The 20,156-nt window shown below is 40.1% G+C and overlaps 2 protein-coding genes and 1 long non-coding RNA gene across 17 annotated transcripts in view; all 3 read left to right on the top strand.

Moving 5' to 3' along the window:
* The first annotated feature begins 77 nt into the window (after nucleotides 1-77).
* On the top strand, nucleotides 78-11,085 carry apold1b (apolipoprotein L domain containing 1b). Of its 6 annotated transcripts, XM_081714463.1 has the most exons (16): nucleotides 117-195; nucleotides 1,327-1,383; nucleotides 1,680-1,791; nucleotides 2,505-2,546; nucleotides 2,666-2,737; nucleotides 3,208-3,246; nucleotides 3,373-3,444; nucleotides 5,405-5,464; nucleotides 5,653-5,697; nucleotides 6,091-6,138; nucleotides 6,400-6,477; nucleotides 7,377-7,448; nucleotides 7,591-7,630; nucleotides 7,713-7,764; nucleotides 7,883-8,297; nucleotides 8,738-11,085. In XM_081714463.1, exons 5-16 carry the CDS (start codon nucleotides 2,678-2,680, stop codon nucleotides 9,257-9,259), a joined length of 1,503 nt encoding a protein of 500 aa, XP_081570589.1. In that variant the 5' UTR covers nucleotides 117-195; nucleotides 1,327-1,383; nucleotides 1,680-1,791; nucleotides 2,505-2,546; nucleotides 2,666-2,677; the 3' UTR covers nucleotides 9,260-11,085. The 6 variants fall into 6 exon arrangements, with proteins under 6 accessions (XP_026878650.2, XP_026878649.2, XP_026878648.2 ...); XM_027022849.3 differs by lacking the exon at nucleotides 1,680-1,791 and having other exon boundaries at nucleotides 78-195; nucleotides 6,400-6,447; XM_027022848.3 differs by lacking the exon at nucleotides 1,680-1,791 and having other exon boundaries at nucleotides 78-195; nucleotides 7,380-7,448.
* A 1,902-nt stretch (nucleotides 11,086-12,987) lies between these two features.
* On the top strand, nucleotides 12,988-14,179 carry LOC113585409 (uncharacterized). Its single transcript, XR_003411504.3, has 2 exons — nucleotides 12,988-13,361; nucleotides 13,731-14,179. It is a non-coding gene; the product is annotated as an uncharacterized LOC113585409 (long non-coding RNA).
* A 4,752-nt stretch (nucleotides 14,180-18,931) lies between these two features.
* Nucleotides 18,932-20,156, top strand: part of arhgef40 (Rho guanine nucleotide exchange factor (GEF) 40) — a 28,890-nt gene continuing 27,665 nt past the window's right edge. For 5 of the 10 annotated variants that reach the window (XM_081714457.1, XM_081714456.1, XM_027022869.3 and 2 more), the window contains exon 1: nucleotides 18,933-19,187. In XM_081714457.1, the coding sequence (XP_081570583.1) occupies nucleotides 19,185-19,187 (3 nt within the window). In that variant the 5' untranslated portion in view covers nucleotides 18,933-19,184. Of the gene's footprint in view, nucleotides 19,188-20,156 lie in introns of all 10 variants that reach the window. The other 5 variants (XM_081714458.1, XM_081714459.1, XM_081714460.1 and 2 more) reach the window with 2 other exon arrangements.

Genomic DNA, 20,156 nt, shown 5'->3' with positions numbered 1-20,156 from the left:
GTTCTTTATGGGCTACAGTTGCGCTATATCCTATAGTCCAGAGTTTAGAAGCAGAAGTGACGTAAACGGGTCCGATTTCTTTTTTTCACTCCCCCGGCGGCTGATTCGTTGCTTTTCCTTAACAGACTGAGGAGAAGCCTTAAACACAAACTTCCTCGGTTCCAACAAGACCGCATGTTTCTGTCATATTACTGGGTAGGTTTCGATGGTTTTGTTTTGGTCTACTTCAACTTGTAAAATGGCGTAATATATTACGATTGTAGGAAGATTTGGTATAACAGGATAAGACAAGAACTAACAGGTTCTAAAGCCGTCCTGTTAAATTCGTCCAAACAAAAATAACACAGAACCTAAGATATTTGCATAGTTTACACCATGGGAAAACAAATGGTTAAATATGTATAGTGAAGGAGTTAGGCTGTGTTCGTAACTCCGAAATGTCAGCTCACGAGTTAAGTAAAGGCTACTTTTGCGGAACTTTGCTTTCGAGCTCATTGATCTCCAAGAAGCAATAAACGTGAAATTTATTTTGTTTGTTTTTACAAGTCCACCTATGCGCAAGCAGGCTACGGTGGTGATTCACCTTGGTCACGGACATGTTTAGACCTCTAAACCCATCGTTAATTTATGTATGTTTGTGTTTCTAGTGTGTTACGTAATGACTGTTAGAGATAGCGAAACAATTATTTTGGCACATATGTAACACATCATCTTTTAACGTTTCAGCATTCAAATTATTTGTTTGGCTTCCTAGTGTTTGTATGCCATGGGCTACTACTGCAACTATTCTTGAGCATTAAAGAGTTGCTATTTTTCTATATGATTTATGAAGGGAAAGGAAAGAAGTTGAAACCAAGCACACCTTACTGAGAAGCAGAGGAGTATGCTATCATTCTTAGAGATTTACTCATTAGACCCCAGGAGTGTGAAAATTTATTGTAAACCTCCAGAGAAAATTGATTCCATTTGATGCATATTACTTGATTAGAGTGTACTTATAAACATTATTTAGGGATTGTGTGTGTGTGTCCATGATGGCTAGCCTGCTGTAGCTTGGGTAACACGTTTTAAAACAAAAAGGCACCACTGGTCGCGGCCAGGCCAATTGAACAGGTGTGGGTGTGGGTATGTGTGTGTGCAGGTGTGTGTGTGTGTATGTGTATGTGGGTGGGTGTGGGTATGTGTGTGTGTGTGTGTGTGTGTGTGAATGTGTGGGTGGGTGTGGGTATGTGTGTGTGTACGTGTGCATTAGGGATGCCTTATGCCCTCTCTCAAAGCATCACTGCATTGTTAATTTTTTATACTACTGTTTTGAATTATCCACAGATATCAGGGACAATGAGTATAATGCAAATGCTGAATCCATTCAAATTTTCCTCACAGGTAATTACATACACACATACATTGCCAATTTCTTATGTTCTAGACATAAGCTTTTTAATTATCATACTGCATCAGGGCTGGATACTATTGTTGTAAATTTGTGTGCATGCAGTGTGCATGTGCATGGAGTGTGTGTGTTCTGACTGAGCAGAACTGTGATTGCAACAGTAAACATAACATTGGTAGTTGACTGTTAATGGCAAGTGCAAAAACTCCAAACATGCAATATTACTTTCTGAATTTCAATTTTATTGAAATCTGTACCCTAGAAATGTATATTCATTTATATGTTACAGAGCCAGGCAGAGGTCTGCTCTATGGCTGAGCCTCAAGTTCTAGTCTCAGCTGTACTATGTGCTGTCCATAGCCAGAGGTTGCAAAGGAGGCAGTTTCCTACGTGACAACTAGGTTTGTCTTATGACTTACTCAAAGGCAGCCATTGAATCTGTGTGGCTGTATGACAATGGCGAGCAATTAGCATTTTCCGTTTGTATCACCCTCTGTGATGGGGTCAGCGTCAAAAGCGCAGTGTGACCACACGCTCTGAGTCAGAGAGTAGGTTCAGGCTCCAGAGGGGTATTTCTTTTACAGTACCCGGCAAGGGAAGATGGTAGGGAGTGTAAGGTGATGCTTAGTGTCCTGGGGCTTCGTAGCCTGGCTCATGGCTGCACCCTCATCCTGGGAAATGACAAGACTGGGAAACGGTGTGCATCAGAGGTTTGGGAAGGGTGTCCTTGCTGTCAGCATCTTCATCTTCCCGCTGTTGATAAGCTGTGTGCAGTGATCTGCTTTTTTATGTTCTGGGCATGTGCATGGCAACACTTGTTTGAGAGGCCTAGCACCCCCCCTTTACAAACCAGGAATGGGTGTTGCCAATGCTGGAGGGCTGTAACATGGTATGGGTTTTTTTTTTTGTTTTTCCTGTTCTGACTTGCATGATCTATCTCTGGTAATTTTAATGGCCTTGACGAGCTGAATTCATCATAGACCAAAAGCAGTTAAGCTGGTCAGTGCTGATCCCTGCCGTCTCATTTGCCATGAGTTGTAACTGCTTTTTTGGTAGTTCTCGGTAAAACGTTGTTTACAGTGAAATAGCATGTTTGTTTATGTTTTACTTGCAGGGAAAGAAAGAAGTGACTTCTGTCCAGCACACCTCATCAGATGTATGTGTGGGCAAATCTGTTTGCATATTTTCATTGTGAGAATTTATTAGAGGCAAGATTAGCCTACTGAATGTGTAGTATGCTGTAGACAATAGATGTGAAAACTCTCTCCCATTCAGACCTCTTTATCAATGAGTAAATCCTCTGGCACTGAGGAAAACGGAGAGGGTAGCACCAATGAGACTAGACAGGTGAGATTGCTCGCTTCACTTCCACTTTACTGACGTGAAGGTTATGTACAGTTTGATGTTCTTCGCACTTGAGACGTGAGATTATTTTAGCTTGTTACATTAGCTCCTCCAAGGAAGTGCGAAATGTGAATGTTAGTGAGAAGCATCTTATGGTCAGATCAGCTTCCATAAAGAACGAGGAGACATTGAACAAATACAGACATAGTAGCATGTCATATCAGTCCATATTACCTTTTTGGGGTGGCCTTTCTTTTGTAAAATGTGTTATTTCAGAGCCCTGGTGTGATAAGTGAATTTATTCAGATCATGAACCCATTTAAGTCATTCTCACAGGTAAACACCCCAAAATAATAAAAAAAACCCAAAACAAGCAGGTTTGTAAAATATTTAGTTATGTTAGTGTGTATGCATGGCACAAGTATGTTGTTAAGGAGCTGGTCAGCAAAGTTGAGAACCTGTTTTTTACCTAGGTTGTAAGAGAAGAACCACCTTTACACTGCATGGAGAAGGTTTGTATGTATAACACTGAACATATATGCTTGTTTGTATGTAACATCTACCATTCACTGGACAATATATAATGAATGTTATTGCATAGAATTTGCTTTTAATCCCTCTAATTTCTTTATCTCCAGAGCTCTGAATCAAGCAGTAAGTCTTCTCTCACTGGCAAAAGTGGAGAGGATGAACCTACTGAAAGTACACAGGTATGCAGTTTCAAGATTATATATCATAGTATGCAGGTACTATGAAATATAATCCAGGTTCCAACACACACATAAGACAACTTGGTGAGCTAGCAAGATATGGATTGATTCAGATCCATTTTTAGATCATTCAGATTTTTTTGCACAAAAGTGCTATATAAATAAATTTAGATATATACAGTTGTGCTCATAAGTTTGCTTTTGTGAATTTGTGATTTTTTAAATATTTTTTCAGAGAATAATGATAATACAACTTTTCTTTTATTCATGTTTAGTGGTTGGGTCAAGCCATTTATTATCAAACAATTGTTTCTGCCATTTTTTAAATCAAAATGACAACAGAAACTACCCAAATGACCTGGATCAAAAGTTTACATACCCTAGTCCTTAATACCATGTATTGCCTCCTTTAACATTGATGATAGCTTGATGTCTTTTGTGGTAGTTGCGGATGAGGCACTTTATTTTCCCTGATCAGATGGTAAAGCTGCCCATTCTTCTTGGCAAAATGCCTCCAGTTCCTCTAAATTCTTGGGCTGTCATGCATGAACTGCATGTTTGAAATCTCCCCAAAGTGGCTCAATGATATTGTGGTCAGGAGACTGAGATGGCCATTCCAGAACCTTCACTTTTTTTCTGCTGGAGCCAATGACAGGCCGACTTGGCCTTGTGTTTTGGATCATTGTCATGTTGGAACATCCAAATATGTCCGATGCGCAGCTTCGGGGCTGATGAGTGCAAATTTTCCTCCAGTATTTTCTGATAAAATGCTGCATTTATCTTGCCATCAATTTTAACAAAATTCCTGTGTAGCTCACACATCCCCAAAATATCAGCGATCCACCTCCATGTTTTACAGTAGGGATGCTGTACTTTTCATCATAGGCCTTGTTGACTCCTCTCCAAATGTAGCATTTATGGTTGTGGCGAAAAAGTTCAATTTTGGTCTCATCACTCCAAATAACTTCGTTCCAGAAATTTTGAGGCTTGTCTCTGTGCTGTTTGGCATATTGTAAGCTGGCTGCTTTGTGGCATTGTTATAGTAAGGTCTTTCTTCTGGTGACGACCATGCAGCCCATTTTTCTTCAAGTGCCTCCTTATTGTGCATCTTGAAACAGCCAGACCACTTTTTTTCAGAGAGTCCTGTATGTCAGATGATGTTATTTGTGGGTTTTTCTTTGCATCCCGAACAATTTTCCTGGCAGTTGTAGATTAAATTTTTGCTGGTCTACTTGACCTTGTCTTGGTTTCAACAGTATCCCTCATTTTCCACTTCTTAATTAGAGTTTGAACACTGCTGATTGGCATTCTCAATTCCTTGGATACCTTTTTATATCCTTTTCCTGTTTTATAAAGTTCAACTATCTTCTCCCGCAGATCCTTTGATAATTCTTTTGCTTTCCCCATGTCTCATGCAGGTGTCTGTCAGGAGCCCGGTAACTTACTGACTCTTTATACACACACACTGATTGACAAGCAACAGATCAAAGGCGAGGATGGTTACCTTTAGTAGCCATTTAAACCTTTGTGTGTCAATTTGTATGTATGTTATCATGCCAAAATGTCCAGGGTATGTAAACGTTTGATCAGGGTCATGTGGGTAGTTTCTGTTGTCATTATGATTTAAAAACCACTAAACATGAATAAAAGAAAAGTTGTTGTATTATCATTATTATTCTCTGAAAAAATCTAAAAAAAATCACAAATTCTTCCAGGGTTTGTATATATAAATACTATCTCCATGGTAAATGACAGAGTTTAGAGTAAACATAAATATAATGCCTTATTTGAATGCTGAATGTTGTTGATGCTCTAGTACCACTTAAATTGCATTGATGTCTGAGGGGAGTTTCAATGAGCATATAATGAAACAAATGTTTCTTTTATTTAATTCAATTTAATTTCTAATACATAAACATCATTTTATATTATAAATTCTGATTAATTTTAAATTTTGTAGAACCCTGGACTAGTTATGGGACTGATTCAGAAAGTAAACCCATTTAAGTCTTCTTCACAGGTACAGCACACACACACACACACACACACACACACACACACACACACACACACACACGCACAGAGCTTAGTGACATCAGCACACTCTTCCTGTCAATCTGTTCTCAGTGCTCAGCAGTAAAATGGTTTATCTGTTTCAGCACCTGAGCCTCTTTTTCAGACTCGTTTCTTTCTCTGTTGTGTTTTTAGAGCCAGAGTGATGTTTCCACCAAAAACACAGATGAGAGCAAGCAGGTAATACGAGTTTAAGAAGTAGCCGAGTGTCACTTCGTTTTGATATATCCGTAGGTATGCTTGAACTTGCTATGCAGGGGCTTAACGCTTTGCTTAATTTTTGGCAAAACACTATTGTAAGTCGCTCTTTACAAGAGCAACTACTAAATGCTGCATGTGAATGCTCAGTTTGTGTGTGGGGGCAGTGGTAGTTCAGTGGTTAAGGTACTTGACTTGTAATCGGAAGGTTGTTGATTCAAGCGCCACCACTGCCAAGTTGCCACTTTTGGGCCTCTGAGCAATACCCTTAACTCTCAGTTGCTCAAGTTGTACTCAGACATAATTGTAAGTTGCTTTGAATAAAAGCGTCAGCTAAGTGCCGTAAATGTAAATGTGTATGTGTCTGTTTTTCAGAATCTTGCTGTGACACAGGAAGTTAATACACTTATTTCCAAAAATCAGGTAGGTATCAGTAAAATGTTATAGATTTTGTTAGGATAATCAGTCCTTATATTATAGTCATGCCATGATCACCATCCTTTAAATTGGTGCTCCCCTCTTCTATAGAGATATTTCTTGTTGGCTCTCAGTAGGGGGAGGTTAAAAAAATTCTAAAGATTAATAATCTTTGTCATTGTAGGGGTGTGATTCAGTGTTTACCATGTATGCTTCAACTCAGAAAACCATTTTGTCTCCTATTTTGTGTAATATTTTATTTTCTAGGAAGTTATGCTAGCATCCACTACCCTCACTGAACCTGGCTCTCCCAAGGTGCTTGGCTTTGAATGGGACCATTTCAAGGTTGCTTGATCTTAACCTATATGTTAGACTTATTCCATGGCAAACTACATGAGAGATTTTCACACTGCCTCTAGCAGAATGCAAGAAAATCCTAATGTATATCAAATGTTATATCACATCTATATTAAAGATGTTATTTGGGCTTGTATTTTAAAAATATACAAAAGTACTATGCAAAAGACTTCAGCAACGCAAAAAAATTATTATTTAAAAAATTTAAAACTGTTTATCTGGGCAGTGTTTCATGCAAAAGTAAAGTAGTAAAAGTAGTTCCATGTAATTATTGTTTTGAAATTGAAATGCTTCTTTTGACTTGGGCTGCTGTGAACTTTTCTCTGCTTTTCTGCTTTTTTCTGTTCAGGTGACACCACACAGTGGTGTCATTTACAAAATGTAAATGAAGCATAATATATATATATATATATATATATATATATATATATATATATATATATATATATATATATATATATATATATTATGCTTCATTTACATTTTCCTAAATGTCTCAAAATTCAGTTCTGATTTAAATATCCTTCCTCGAATGACAGATGATGCTTCTTGAAAGCTAAATGTATTTTTTGATATTTATAACTTGCAAACACTGCCCTCTGGTGGCTGGCTGTGAGGAATGTAAACTGTTTCAGTAGCTTGGAAACTATCATTTACTCTTCAGATGAATGTTAAATTAAATATTATGTGCTTCGGGTAGTTCACTGTGAAACTTGCCGTTGTCTTGGAATCCAATAATTCCAGTAATTAGTATGGCTAAAATCTGAAACATTTGTTGACATTTTCTGGGCTCCAATAGCATCACTGATATCAGTTACCACCTCGTTATGCCTCAGAGATCTGTAACAGGTCTTATGAGTCTTTACAAATGTATTGTTTCTTGGCAGAAGGACTCTGTTGAGATTCCTACTGTAGCAGAAGTGCCAATACCTGGTGATGGTAGCCCACTGCAGAGTGATGTATGTAACACTGATGTTATAATCATCCAATTATATTATAAAGTTACATAGGGGTTGTGTGAGGGAGATGGAGAATATGTTTTAATACATTTATGTGCAAGTGTTTGAAGTTATAGGGCTTTTTTATGTTTGCTCTTCACAGGATGAAGATAGTTTGTTGGAGTGGTGGGAAGCTGTGGAAGGTATGGTGGTGATTATTGCCTGTTTCATGGATGTGTGTTTAGTCACATCTGAATTTTCCTGCTTTTCCTACCCTTCCTACAGGATGGAGTGAATGGAATGAGTCAACAAACTTTGATGAAGAAGATGCAGAGCAGTAAAGAATTATAATTTTACTTTGAATTTGTCATTTTCATCTGTGTAACATTGCTGACATGTTGGAACATTGCTGCGATTCTTCACTGTCTCACTCTCTGTCTCTCTCTCACTCACAGAGCAATAGAAGCAGCTGCTGACCGTGTCTTCATGGCTGCCCGTTTGTTTCTTTATTTGTTTAATCAGCGGGAGGTGTTGTTGCATCAGCGTGTTCATGAACTACTAGCATTGGCTGATGCAGCGGACAGCTTCCATAAGAAAACGGTGACGGCCAGCATTGGGGGAGGGGTGGCCAGTGTAGCTGGCAGCATCACCACCATCACCGGCCTCGTGCTGGCCCCATTTACTCTCGGAACATCATTAATTGTAACTGCAGTGGGAGTGGGCATAGCCACGGCGGGGGGCTTAACGTCAGCCTCTGCGAACATTACGGACACGATGCACTCGAGGACTGACAGGGCAAAAGTGGAGCAGATTATCCTTAGCTACCAAGAGGAGATCAAAGACATTAAGGAATGTCTTCACTTTCTGCAGGTGAGAGAGAGACCTATGTTTAATATGGTGTGTTTTGGTTAAAAGCCCAATCAGGGACTGCTAAGATTAGGTGGAATTGCATACCAGCCTAAAGAAGTCCACGTTGCCTTTACACATGGACTGTAGAAGGGACACATATTAACATATTTGCCAGTTTCTCTTATTTTTAGAGTTTCAGTGTGTTCTCTTCATTACATGAAGGAATTTTAAATTTTACATTACTTTTAGAACTTTTAGAAGTTTCGTGCTTCTTTTTTGCTATTTCATGTCAACAATAATTTGTAAAATTTGTAAAAATTAGATTCTCTCAGAACAACTCAAGACTTCACACATGAATGTTTTTCTATAAACCATCTCTCATGATACCTTATTAGTATCTATCAGTACCTTCTCATTGCATTTCTTTGTGCTTTCTCTTTCTCTCTGTCTTACTACCTCAGGCAGGTATGGAGACTCTGGAGGAGTGGAACTTTGAGCAGTATGTGGATAGCATCTCCAAACGTGCCATGAACCGGAGCGTAAAGCACGTGATGAAGGAGGGTGGCCGGGCAGGAAAGGCACTCCTTGTGAATGCAGAGAGCCTCATCAGCACTGTGCAGGTGCTTGGTGCGGCCGGTGGAGCAGCCAAGGCTGCGCAGGCCATCACTGTCGCCAGCGGGGTGATGTCCGGCCTCTTCTTGGCTCTAGATGTCTTCTTCCTGGCCAAGGACTCGATGGAACTACGCAAGGGGGCCAAGACAGAGTTTGCTGTCAAAATCAGGGAGGTGTGCAGAGAGCTGAAGGATGGGCTTCATGAACTAAATAAGATCAAAGAGCAGCTGCAGAGGATCATGGACGATACTGAGGACGTTGAGGAGAAGGAGGAGGAGGATGAGGAGGAGGAAGAAGCAGAAGAAGAAGAGGAAGAGTCTGAGGAGACACAAAGAGAGATTCCTTTCACACAAAGCAGTATGCAAAGCTAAGATCTATATACAGGATTCATACATATGAATATCTTCCATGGTCATGCTGTGGTATACTTTGAGTTGGAAAAGACTTGATTCAGAGGCAAAGGCTTTATATAATTTTAGCTTTATTTTTACTAAATGTAATGTCCTATAATGTGTGTTTGAAAGAGTATAGGGGAGTCTATGTGGGGCTATGTTCCTGATAGCCATGCAGCACTCCAGTTTATATCTGTATTATGAACATGTTAAACTGTTGTACTGGAAATGCCATTAGTCTGCTGTATTTCAACCCAAAGCACTTTAAATGATTTTAAATGTTACTTTCCTTTCACTTTTATGATTAAGGGTGTTCATATGTGAAATGTTAAAATGCTGTACCAAGATTTTATAAAACGTGGTAATGGAAGAGAGATTGACAAGGCATACATGTTTATGGCTTTGAGCTGCTTATTCTCTTTCAATTGACTCTGGAGTCCTTACCCTATGGAGATACTTGAATTCTAAACTAGTCATTATAAGCTTATTGCCAAAAAAATCTAGCAGACCTTTCTTTGTTAATCGGGTCTTTGTCATAATTCATTATTTTTAAACTTGGGGTAGAGGAAGGCTCCTGTCCACTCCATCAACTTCTTCCTCTTCACTATAGTCACTAGCTTGGGGGAAAAAAAACAAAACATGAAAGCCATAAACATGCACACCCTGCTAGTCTCTGGAAGGACTGAAGTACTGCACAGAGGCACTAATTATGGAAGCACAAGGTCAAACACTAAGCACTAGATAGACTGAAGAAGTGGTGTATCACACCAGAGAAGACCCAAGATGCAGACTGTACAAAGGAGCCTCTGAGACAATCCAGCATCTACTAGCATGACAAGTTGCTTACATTGAAAGTATACTCTGAGAGACATAACCAAGAGGCAGGGATCATATAAAGGAATATATACAAGGCATATTAACTGGATAACCCCAAGTACAAATGGGACAAACCACAGAAAGTGGTGGAGAACAAGAAGACCAATATCCTGTGCGACCTCCAGATTCAGACACATAAACAAGTAGTGGCAAACCAACCGTATGTAATGATAGTAGATGCAGAAAACAGCAGTAGTAATAGATGTGGCAGTCTCAACTGATGGAAATATCAAAAGGAAGGAATATGAGAAATTGGAAAAATACCAGGGACTGAAAGAAGAAATTGTGGGAATTTGAAAGGTTAACACCAAGGTTGTCCCAGTAGTGAAAGGGACACTTGGGACTGTGGCATTTAAAATGGAGGAGTGCCTCCATCCACTCGGTTAATTATTCTTTATTTTGGCCACCCTATACTATAATTACACAGTATACCTTGTGCTTGTGCGTGTGTGTGTTATTAGTTGCTACCTTTACTTGAGGTCATTCACTCTGTCAATCGATCTTCTGTAGTAGACAAGGACTGGTAAATATTCCTATTCAACTGGTTCAATTTAACTACCAATGGGAATGTAAGACTATTAATAATATCACAAGTCACAATCTGTAACCCATTCTGATTGGTTGATGATTTTTAATGGTACTGTTGCACCAAAATTCCAGGAGCAAGGAGAAGGAAATCCAAACATATGAAATGTTTGGTACAGTTGCAAGATAAATTGTATGTGCTCACTTTTGTATGAGCTCACTGCTCACAGTCTTGGGTAATTAACAGTAAGTGGACTCAACCACTCAGTAAGCCAAGGCATGGGAAAAGTGACTCCGATTTTTAAAAATATGAGTAGTAAGCTCAGGTGATAATTGATCATTTTCATTTGTGGAATTCTATATTTAAATAATTATCACTATTAAAAATCAGTTTTGGGACTCCACATCTGAGTATCATGGATGCTTAATTTATGTCCTATGTGTGACCTGATGACAGTGTAACTACAATCTTCTAATGACTAGATGTAATTATACTAGAAATTCATCTTTGAATTTGCCTAGTTATGCAAATGTATATTATAGAATCATATTTTTGGACCTCTGCAAAAACACAGTACTAACACCACCAGTTTAATCATTGTAAACATTTAAAATGTCATTTACATTAGAGCAATATGTGATGACAACCCTAATCACACTGTCATCAACTGCACTTCGCATGGAGGACTGAGATTTTGCATCAGATCTTCCAAGTTCAATTCAGTGTCTGCTTTTGACTCTTACCCCATGCCTAATGGCATTCAGAGTTCAATCTGGCATGTATTAATTCAATGTAATGCTTTTGGAGCCTCAGAAACATTTCACCGTCTCACGGGTCAAGTTCTGAGAGGAGCAGAGGGATACACCACTGTCTACAATGTCAATGTGTTGTTGTACAGAAGTTCATGGGAGGTGCACCTTCAACACCTTCACATGGCAGGACTGGTGGTCAATGCCAAGAAATGCCACCTAGCATGGACTAAAGTATCCTGTCTAGGTTACGTTCTCAGAGGAGGTAGCATTCAGCCACAGATAGGCAAGGTCAAGGCCAACACAAACTGTAACCAAAAGAAAAGTTCAAGGCCACCACCTATGACCAAAAGAAAAGTTCAATAATTTCTTGGCCTGGTAGGAGGTTTATTCCGAACTTCTCCAGCCAAGCCGCAGTTTTGACAGACTTTACCCACAACGACAGCCTCAAAAGGTCTTATGGGTGTAACGCGGGAGGGGTAATGTGCAAACACACTTTCGAAGTGTCGACGTGCTGGATGGTATGTGAAGCGGAAGTAATGAGTGATGCCATAATAAACGTGACTAAGAATATAATTAATAATACATTTAATAACAAACGTGCAAAGCAAAACAAAGGACAGACAGAACAAACAGGCTAACAAGGTGAGCAAGGGAACCGGGAAAAATGGGCGTACACTTAGAACACTTAGACTAACGGAGAACAACAATAATAAATATAACGATAAGCATAAAGACTTAGACAAACGGGAATAACACAGAACCGGGCTACGTAAGATGAACAAACAATATTGACGAAGATACAGGTAACAGAACTAAACAAGGAAAGCAACATGCAGCAAGGGTAACTAAACACAGAACAAACGAGCTCTAACTATAAACACAATAATCGATAACTGACCAGAAACCATGAAAGACACTCTATGACAAAGACAATGAGCGACAAACAGGCTATGTAGGGACGGGGTTTTTATTACAGTACAATCAGGCACAAACTCGCAACAGCTGGAGTGAAAGTGGAGTAGACAGTGAACCATGGAGACGGAATAAAACCCGGAAGTGAATTTGGTTGTCATGACAACGGGGAATGCTCAGCTCTGCGGACGTGACAGTGGGTGCAAGAATGTGAGGCAGTATTCAAGGAACTCAAAACCCGTTTGTGTGGAAGTACATACGCTTTAACATCTTCCCCTGAGAAATTAAGTATTCAGTAATAGAAAAGGATGTGCTTGCAATAAAGTGGGCTCTGGACACATTGATATACTACCTTATAGGTAACACGTACACTTTGGAGACCCTGCAATGGCTTCAGGGGATGAAAAACAGCAATACTAGGATTCTGAGCTTAAGGAGAGGGGTTTGTGATGACACCCCTGATTACAACATTAAAACATTGTGATTAAAAAAAATGTAATAGAAAAGAATATATGTTTATATTCCGTGTACATTACATGGTAGCATTGGTCCAGCCCATAGATAGTCGTCAGGAGATGTCAGGATATAAGCAGTCATGAGTCATGAGACAGCTTAGTTCAACTCGGTTGCGCAGCCGGCTCTGTACAGGCAGTTTCGTTCCTTGCTTTATTTTTTGCGTGTATTAAATGCAGGAGCGCACCAGAGAGGAAGAGCAGTGGTGCCTGCTTGGGTTCTACCTGTGCCTCAAAGGCTTTTAATGGACAGACTGAGAATGATTTACAGCCATTTGTGTAAAGACGTACAAAGTCTGGTTCAGGACCTGGGCTGAACTGAGCCTCATTTGTTTTGTGTCTATAGATTTAGTGTAATGGTACGTTCCCCTTCCCTCTTACCACATGGTATAGCCAGCCATGCGCAGTAGGAAATATCTGTTGAATGTTCTCTTTGTGACTGCTCCCTTGTTTGTTACCACACTCCCTTGTTATCACACACCTGCACCTTGTTGTTCATATCGGTATGTTGTCAATCATTGTTTATGTTCATGTAGATGTTACTTAGTGAATTTGTGCATGCACCGAGAGGAAGCATGCTGCTCAGACGCTAGAGGATATTCCTCTAGCTACGGCTAATCCCAAGATACTGCCTGGATCCCTGAATGTTGGGGAGAGGACTTCGACCAGAGCTCGCAGCCACACCGGAAGCGGAGGAGGAGGACAGAGCCTGCTCCAGCCAAGGAGGGGAACCCCCTGGAATTTCTTGTGGGGGCCTAGTGCTACCCATGGGGAGCAGACTGGCTCCTCTGGGACCACTATGTGGGTGGTCTAGCAGGCCCGGCTGGGTCTCTGTCTCTTCTCACTCTCCGTCTCTTCTCACTCTCTTCCAGGTGTGGGTTTTGAGTATGTGGCCAGTCCACCCAAAGTCCAGGAAGAGGACTGCCTCAAGGGCTTCACCTCCATGATGGGCGCTACCTGGGCGGCGTGTGGGCTGAAGTCTGTCCTGGCATGTCTGGACCCAGGGCAGACGTGCCCCTCTGTGTGTCCTGCAGGGCTAGGGACACGCGTCCAGTGCCTGCCCTTCCAGAAGGCACGTTTGTTTCTGGGCCTACTGTGATTGTCCATGGCCCCACTTCATCATTGTTTGTACCCACTGTCTATGTGGGTGTGTCACATTGTCTGTCTAGACTGGGTTCTGCCAGGAACCGCGCCCTTGTGGGGCGGGGTGGGGGTGGGGGTTCCTGTAACGGTACACTTCCTTTCCCACTTATCATGCCATGTGCAGTGGATGATGTGTTGAATGTTCTCTTTGTTTAATAAACGTCTCTCTGCGTCGAGAGATGTCTGTGTCCTGCTCCTTGCCCCGAGGCACTCAGGCTACCACATTTAGTTTGAATTTCTTTTTTGTTCTTTTGCCACATTTAATGCTTTTCTGTCATGGGAGTACATTAGGACTCTGCCGATTTGAATTTAAAATAAAAACAGACATATTGGGACACATATAGGAGCTTTTATGATGTACGATTTTAAATCCATTGGCATTAACATGGAGTTGGTCCTCCAAGTGCAGCTACAATCAGTTCCACTCTTCTGGGATGGCTTTTTGCAAGATTTTGTAGTGTATCTGTGGAAATATTTGCCCATTCCTCCAGAAGAGCATTGTTTTAATCACTCCACACAACACATTTCCACTGCTGCAAAAACCGGTGGCGGCATGCTTTACACCACTTGGCATTGTGCCTGGAGATATACAATCGTGACCAAAAGTTTTGAGACTGACAAATTTTGGTTTTCACAAAGGTTACTGTCTCACTTTTTTTTTTAGATCCATTTGTCAGATGTCTATATGGTATAGTGAAGTACAATTATAAGCCCTGCATAAGTTTTTAAACTTTTATATTGACAAATGCATCCAGTTTGAACAAAGATTTAATATTTACAGTGTTGACCCTTCTTTTATCATGGATATCAGCTTCTGGGCAAAATCTTGACTAATGACAACCCATTCTTGCCTACTCAGTGCTTGGTGTTGATTACACTTTCTGTGTTTTTGTTTGTCCATCCTCTTTTTGAGGATTGACTACAAGTTCTCAGTGGGAATGAGATCTGGGGTTGCCTGGCCATGGAGCCAAAATTTCACCGTTTTGTTCATCGAGCCACTTGATTATCAATTCTGCCTTGTGACATGGTGCTCTGTCATGCTGGGAAAAAAAAAAGCATTGTTCATCACCAAATTGTTCCTGGATCATTAGGAGAATTTGCTCCTGGAGGATTCCTTATTCGTGGTGATTTTAGGCAAAATTCTGAGCAAACCAACTCCATTGAATGAGAAGAAACCCCACACGTGAATGGTCTCAGGATGCCTCACTGTTGGCATGACACAGGACTCATGGTAGCGCTCACCTTTTCTTCTCCAGACAATCATTTGTCAAGATGTCCCAAATAATCTGAAGGGGGCTTTATCAGGGAAAATAACTTTACCACAGTCCTCTGCAGTCCAATCCCTATACTTCCTGAAGAATGTCAGTCTGTCCTTGCTGTTTTTCTTGGAGAGAAGTGGCTTCTTTGCTGCCCTTCTTGACACCAAGCCATCCTCCAAAAGCCTTCGCCTAATTGTGCATGCAGATGCACTGACTTGTTTTCTGCCATTCCTGAGCAAGCTCTGCACTGGTGGTGACCTGATTCCATTGCTGTATCCTCTTTAGGAGATGGTCCTGGCATTTTCTGGACTTTCAACGCAATTAAACCTCTCTCCTTGAAGTTCTTGATGATTTGATAAATGTTTGATTTAGGTGCTCTCTTACAAGCAGCAATGGCCTTGCCTATAAAGCCCTTTTGATGCAGTGCAATGATGACTGCATGTAGGTAACCATGCTTAACAAAAGGATATTTTACCCACCACCACCCTTTTAAAGCAACCACTCTGCTCTTCTAATCAGCATGACAGAGTGATATCAGCTGCCTTGTCCTTGTTAACACTTTCTCCTGAGCTAACAAGAAGATCACTCAAATGATGTTAGCAGGCCATTTTGTGGCAGAACTGAAATGTAGTCATTTTTGTGGTTAAGTTACTTTTCATGGCAAGGAATGACTTTGCAATGAATTGCAGTTCATCTGATCACTCTTCACAATCTAGAGTTAATGCAAATTGTCACCATAAAAACTGAAGCTGCAACCTTTTTGAAAACCAAAATTTGTGCTAGTCTCAAAACTTTTGGCCATGACTCTAAGGCTTGCATGTAGCAGCTTGACTATGGAAAAACATGCAATGAAGCTCCTACCGCACAGTTTTTGTGCAGATGTTAATGCGAGAGAAAGTTTGGAATTAAACACAATCACTTTTCAATAACATCACTCAGAACTGATTGTGGAATATCTAGGAGGGAAAAATTTCACAAGCTCACTTGTTACAATGGTGACAACCTATTACAGTACCATGCTTGAATTCAGTGAGCTTTTTAGAATTACCCATTCTTTTGCAAATGTTTGCAAATGCAGACTGCATGACTAGATACTTAATTTTATGCACCTGTAGCAATGGGACCCGATTTCAGTGATTAAGACTTGTGTCCCAATCCTTTTGTCCATATAATGTACCCATTCAAAATTTCCCAGACTGGGCTCAGCACTTGGCTTTGGAAGACATGACAATCATTCAGCTGTGTGGTTTTTGCATTCCTGGTTTGTACTGGATGTCATAAATGAATGGCTTAGACCTGACTCATCATCTAGCTATGCTGTCACGTTCTTTTGAAAGCACTGGTGTAGTCAGGGGGCCGTGATCTGTACCCTGTGTAAAGTGTGTAACCCATAGGTAATTGCTCCATCTCTCTGTTGCCCACACATGCCAGTACCTCTTTTTCCTATGCTGAATATTTCCTCTGCTTGGGCTAGTGTGAATTCCACTGTGTTAAGGACAGCTTATATTCTCAGAGGTGTTTATAGTAGGCATTTCTCTTGAGCTTTTGATGTCTAGACAAGTGAAGTAGAGCCATGAATCTGGCTACACAACAGCTCCATAGCTACATAATTTGGTATGAATTTTATATATCAGAATGTGAGGCCCCAAAATGAATGAAGGCTCACCATGTCAGAGGTGATGGAGCATCTAACACAGCAGCCAAATGGGAGGCATTAGGTTGAAGCCTTGTTATTAACACAATATGTTCAAGAAAGAACAATACCATTCAGGCAACACTAGGTGGTATAGCGTGGATAACAGACATCACCTGCTGGAAGTAAATAGATGCTGACACCAGTCCATACAGTGTCCATTTAAAATAAAAAGTCTGTTATGTTTGATGAATACTGTGAGATTGCAGTTGTGCTCAGGCAACAGAACTTGGTAAGAATGGTATGCCTCCTGAAGGGCTAATGTGGAGAAAACTGTTACTTTCATAAATCTGAAAGCATTTCCTCACTATGTGACAGAGGAAAACTGTCCACTACCACTAGCAGCACTGCCTTTCCTAGGCGGACTGTGGTTTAATTCCCTTTCTGGGCAAGTGCTCTATGCTAAGCCTTAAGGTTTTTTTTGTGGAAGGACTTCTAACACTATGCTTCCGTATCTCTGTAATGTAATTGTAAGTTGCTTAGGAAAAGAGTGTCTTCCAAATGTAAATGTTCTATGTCTGTCCACTGTTATCACTTACCTGTGCCTCATGCTCAATACAGTCACTTCAGGTACAATAACCTATTCATGCCGTTTAACTCAATGATACACACTGGGAAAATTACTTCCTACATGTTTGACAGAGCATTCAGGAAATGTACCAGCATGCTGGCCAGAGTTCTATCTAGATAAGGTAAGTCAAGAGTCACATCTAGGTATGGTAAGTCCTTGTAGCCACAATGTACACCTCCTGCTCCTCACCTGTGCCAGTTTCCCATCCTATTCAGCTGCATAACATGGTCTGCATTATCTGCTGCTCTTGCTATCACGTTAGCTTCCACCACAGTGGTTTCAATTTCAGGTATCATCACAGTCTTCTTGAGGTTGAACTAAATTCTTATAATATACACTATATGTGTACCTAGGGAATTGAAACCATGACCTTTATGTCACTAGTAGTATATTCTCTACCAGCTGAACAACATTACTGAAGCATCTCATCCTCAGCAGCACCAAATTCACATGTAGTGCATAGATATCTTAGCTCTGCAATATAATGGTCAGTAGTGTCACCTAAGTGCCAATTAAGTAATACTCTTTGACATAATGACTTTGATCATGCTTAAGGCAAATTCATGTATTAATTTCAAATCTGTACTCTTATGTTGACTATATTATGCCATATAATATTGAGATGCAACAACTGAATATGTTCTCAATAATTTAAAACGGTATGCACATAAATATATATGTTTACCTAAATCTAAACAGTCGATCAAATTTGCTTCTTCAAACTTTGCTATTTCGCAGGCACTTTTTTAGTTCAGAGATTTAGATACTTTAATTATATTGCGAACACCAGATGTCGCTATTACACATTTTTTGTTTCATATTTTTATAACGATCAGAACAGGTAGATATTTTTACATTATTTAAATTATTAATTAATCTTAATTAATGTCATTAATTAATCAGGTTTAGTAGGGGTGATTGACCCGAGAAATCACCAAACTGTGTTGGACTACAGCCTTCCTGTTGTGGACAAACATATTGTAAGTGAGGGTTTGTTAAAGTATAGACATTATCTGGGGGTTATGTTCGCGCGCGCACGTGTGGGTTTTATCCTTCTTTGCTATAATAAAACCATGACACAAAGGCATAATTATTTGTATTTTATGGACAAAATACAGATTTGGGGGGGAAACCTAAACTACCCCCACGTAGCTGCTGGAGATAATGTTAGGGTTCAATTTAATAATTTTAGCTGCGGTAATAAAAAGTTGAAACCCCACGTTTAGATAAAATATAAGTGTATTTGTCTCTGTGTGTGTTTCTGTGTGTACGTGTGAAGGAAATATGTTACGCAGATGAGCAGTCCATTTTTCAGTGTTTATACATTTATCCTGTCCAGGGAGAAATACTGGAAAGGTTGAGTGGAGTGGCGGTTGCGAGAGGGACTGTAGCGTTCCTTTTAGGGAGGGGCTGAGATCAGCGACAAGGAAAAAATGCTTCACCCGTGGCGCTCTTAAGAAGTAGCGGTCAGTGAAGCGCGGCAAAGAAGAGCACTGTCGATATAATGCCTCCTAACAATCTCAGGCTGTCTCTTTTCATTAAAATATTGGGCAGACTGACGTTGACAAGATCGGTTGACATGCATGACTAGACTGTGGATATTCGAGTGAACTGACGAGAGAAACAGTAATGTAGGCAGAAGCGACGGACGAACTAAATCATGGTAAGTTCCCCCCGGTTATGCCGTATTCAGCAGTTTCCTGTCCACGATGAACACATTCGAGCGACTATGGGGTTTTGTATTTTAAAATATAACAATTTCTATAACAGTCTTGTTTCAGCATTTTACTGTATGCTACTTTTCCCCCAAACATGTGCTTCCATTAAACCGTATTAAGGGGCATCTGATAAACTGACTCTGCTTCCTGTTCTTATCCTCTGAAATTTATTTTTCGACTTCTTATACGGTTTTAGGTGAGGGTTGGGTTCGGGAATTCCCCCTGTCACTAGCGCAGATTCCGACCGAGAGATTCTACAATGCATTGATGCAATAAACTGACAGAGAAAGAAGTGGGTTTTGTTTGTTTGTTTGTTTTTAATTAAGGGGCGATAACTTGACGAGGTATTCAGTACTTTTATTTTTTTGTTTATTTATTTTTCTGATTGCTTTTTCATAGGTTAGCCATACTAAATGTGCAAACATTTGAACATTTTTGGTGTAGCGATGGTCTGTTTTCGCAGTTAAGCTATATTTGAGTTACGCGTGTAGTTACATTTTAGCAAACTTAACGATTCCCAAACCAACTCGTTCTAGCAAAATGTAAATGTGATCCCCCCCCCCATTCCGTATTAGTAAAATAAATTAAAAAATAAAATAAATACGTGTCTGAAAGCTAAGCTCAAAGAAAAATAAATAGTAATAAACAGTAGAAAGTTCAGGCAAGAAACAGAACACTAAGCATGTCAACGTTTCTGCCAGGATCTGATGAGAAGGGAGGAAAAACAGGATGGTTTTATGGTCTAAGGATATTAGGCAGGCTATAGTATGCTGGATTGTTGTGCAGGCACTTACATCGGTGAACACACTAAACCAAACCATTCACACAAACACACAGGTGCAGTTTTAATCATAAGAACTAATAAACATAGGAAGAACAATTGGGATAAAAATTGAGAGAAAAACTGCAGGCTT

The sequence above is a fragment of the Electrophorus electricus genome, chromosome 5, assembly GCF_041902795.1.
Source record: "Electrophorus electricus isolate QZ-2024a chromosome 5, ASM4190279v1, whole genome shotgun sequence".
NCBI classification, from domain to species: domain Eukaryota; kingdom Metazoa; phylum Chordata; class Actinopteri; order Gymnotiformes; family Gymnotidae; genus Electrophorus; species Electrophorus electricus.
This window is presented reverse-complemented; position numbering and strand designations above follow the sequence as displayed.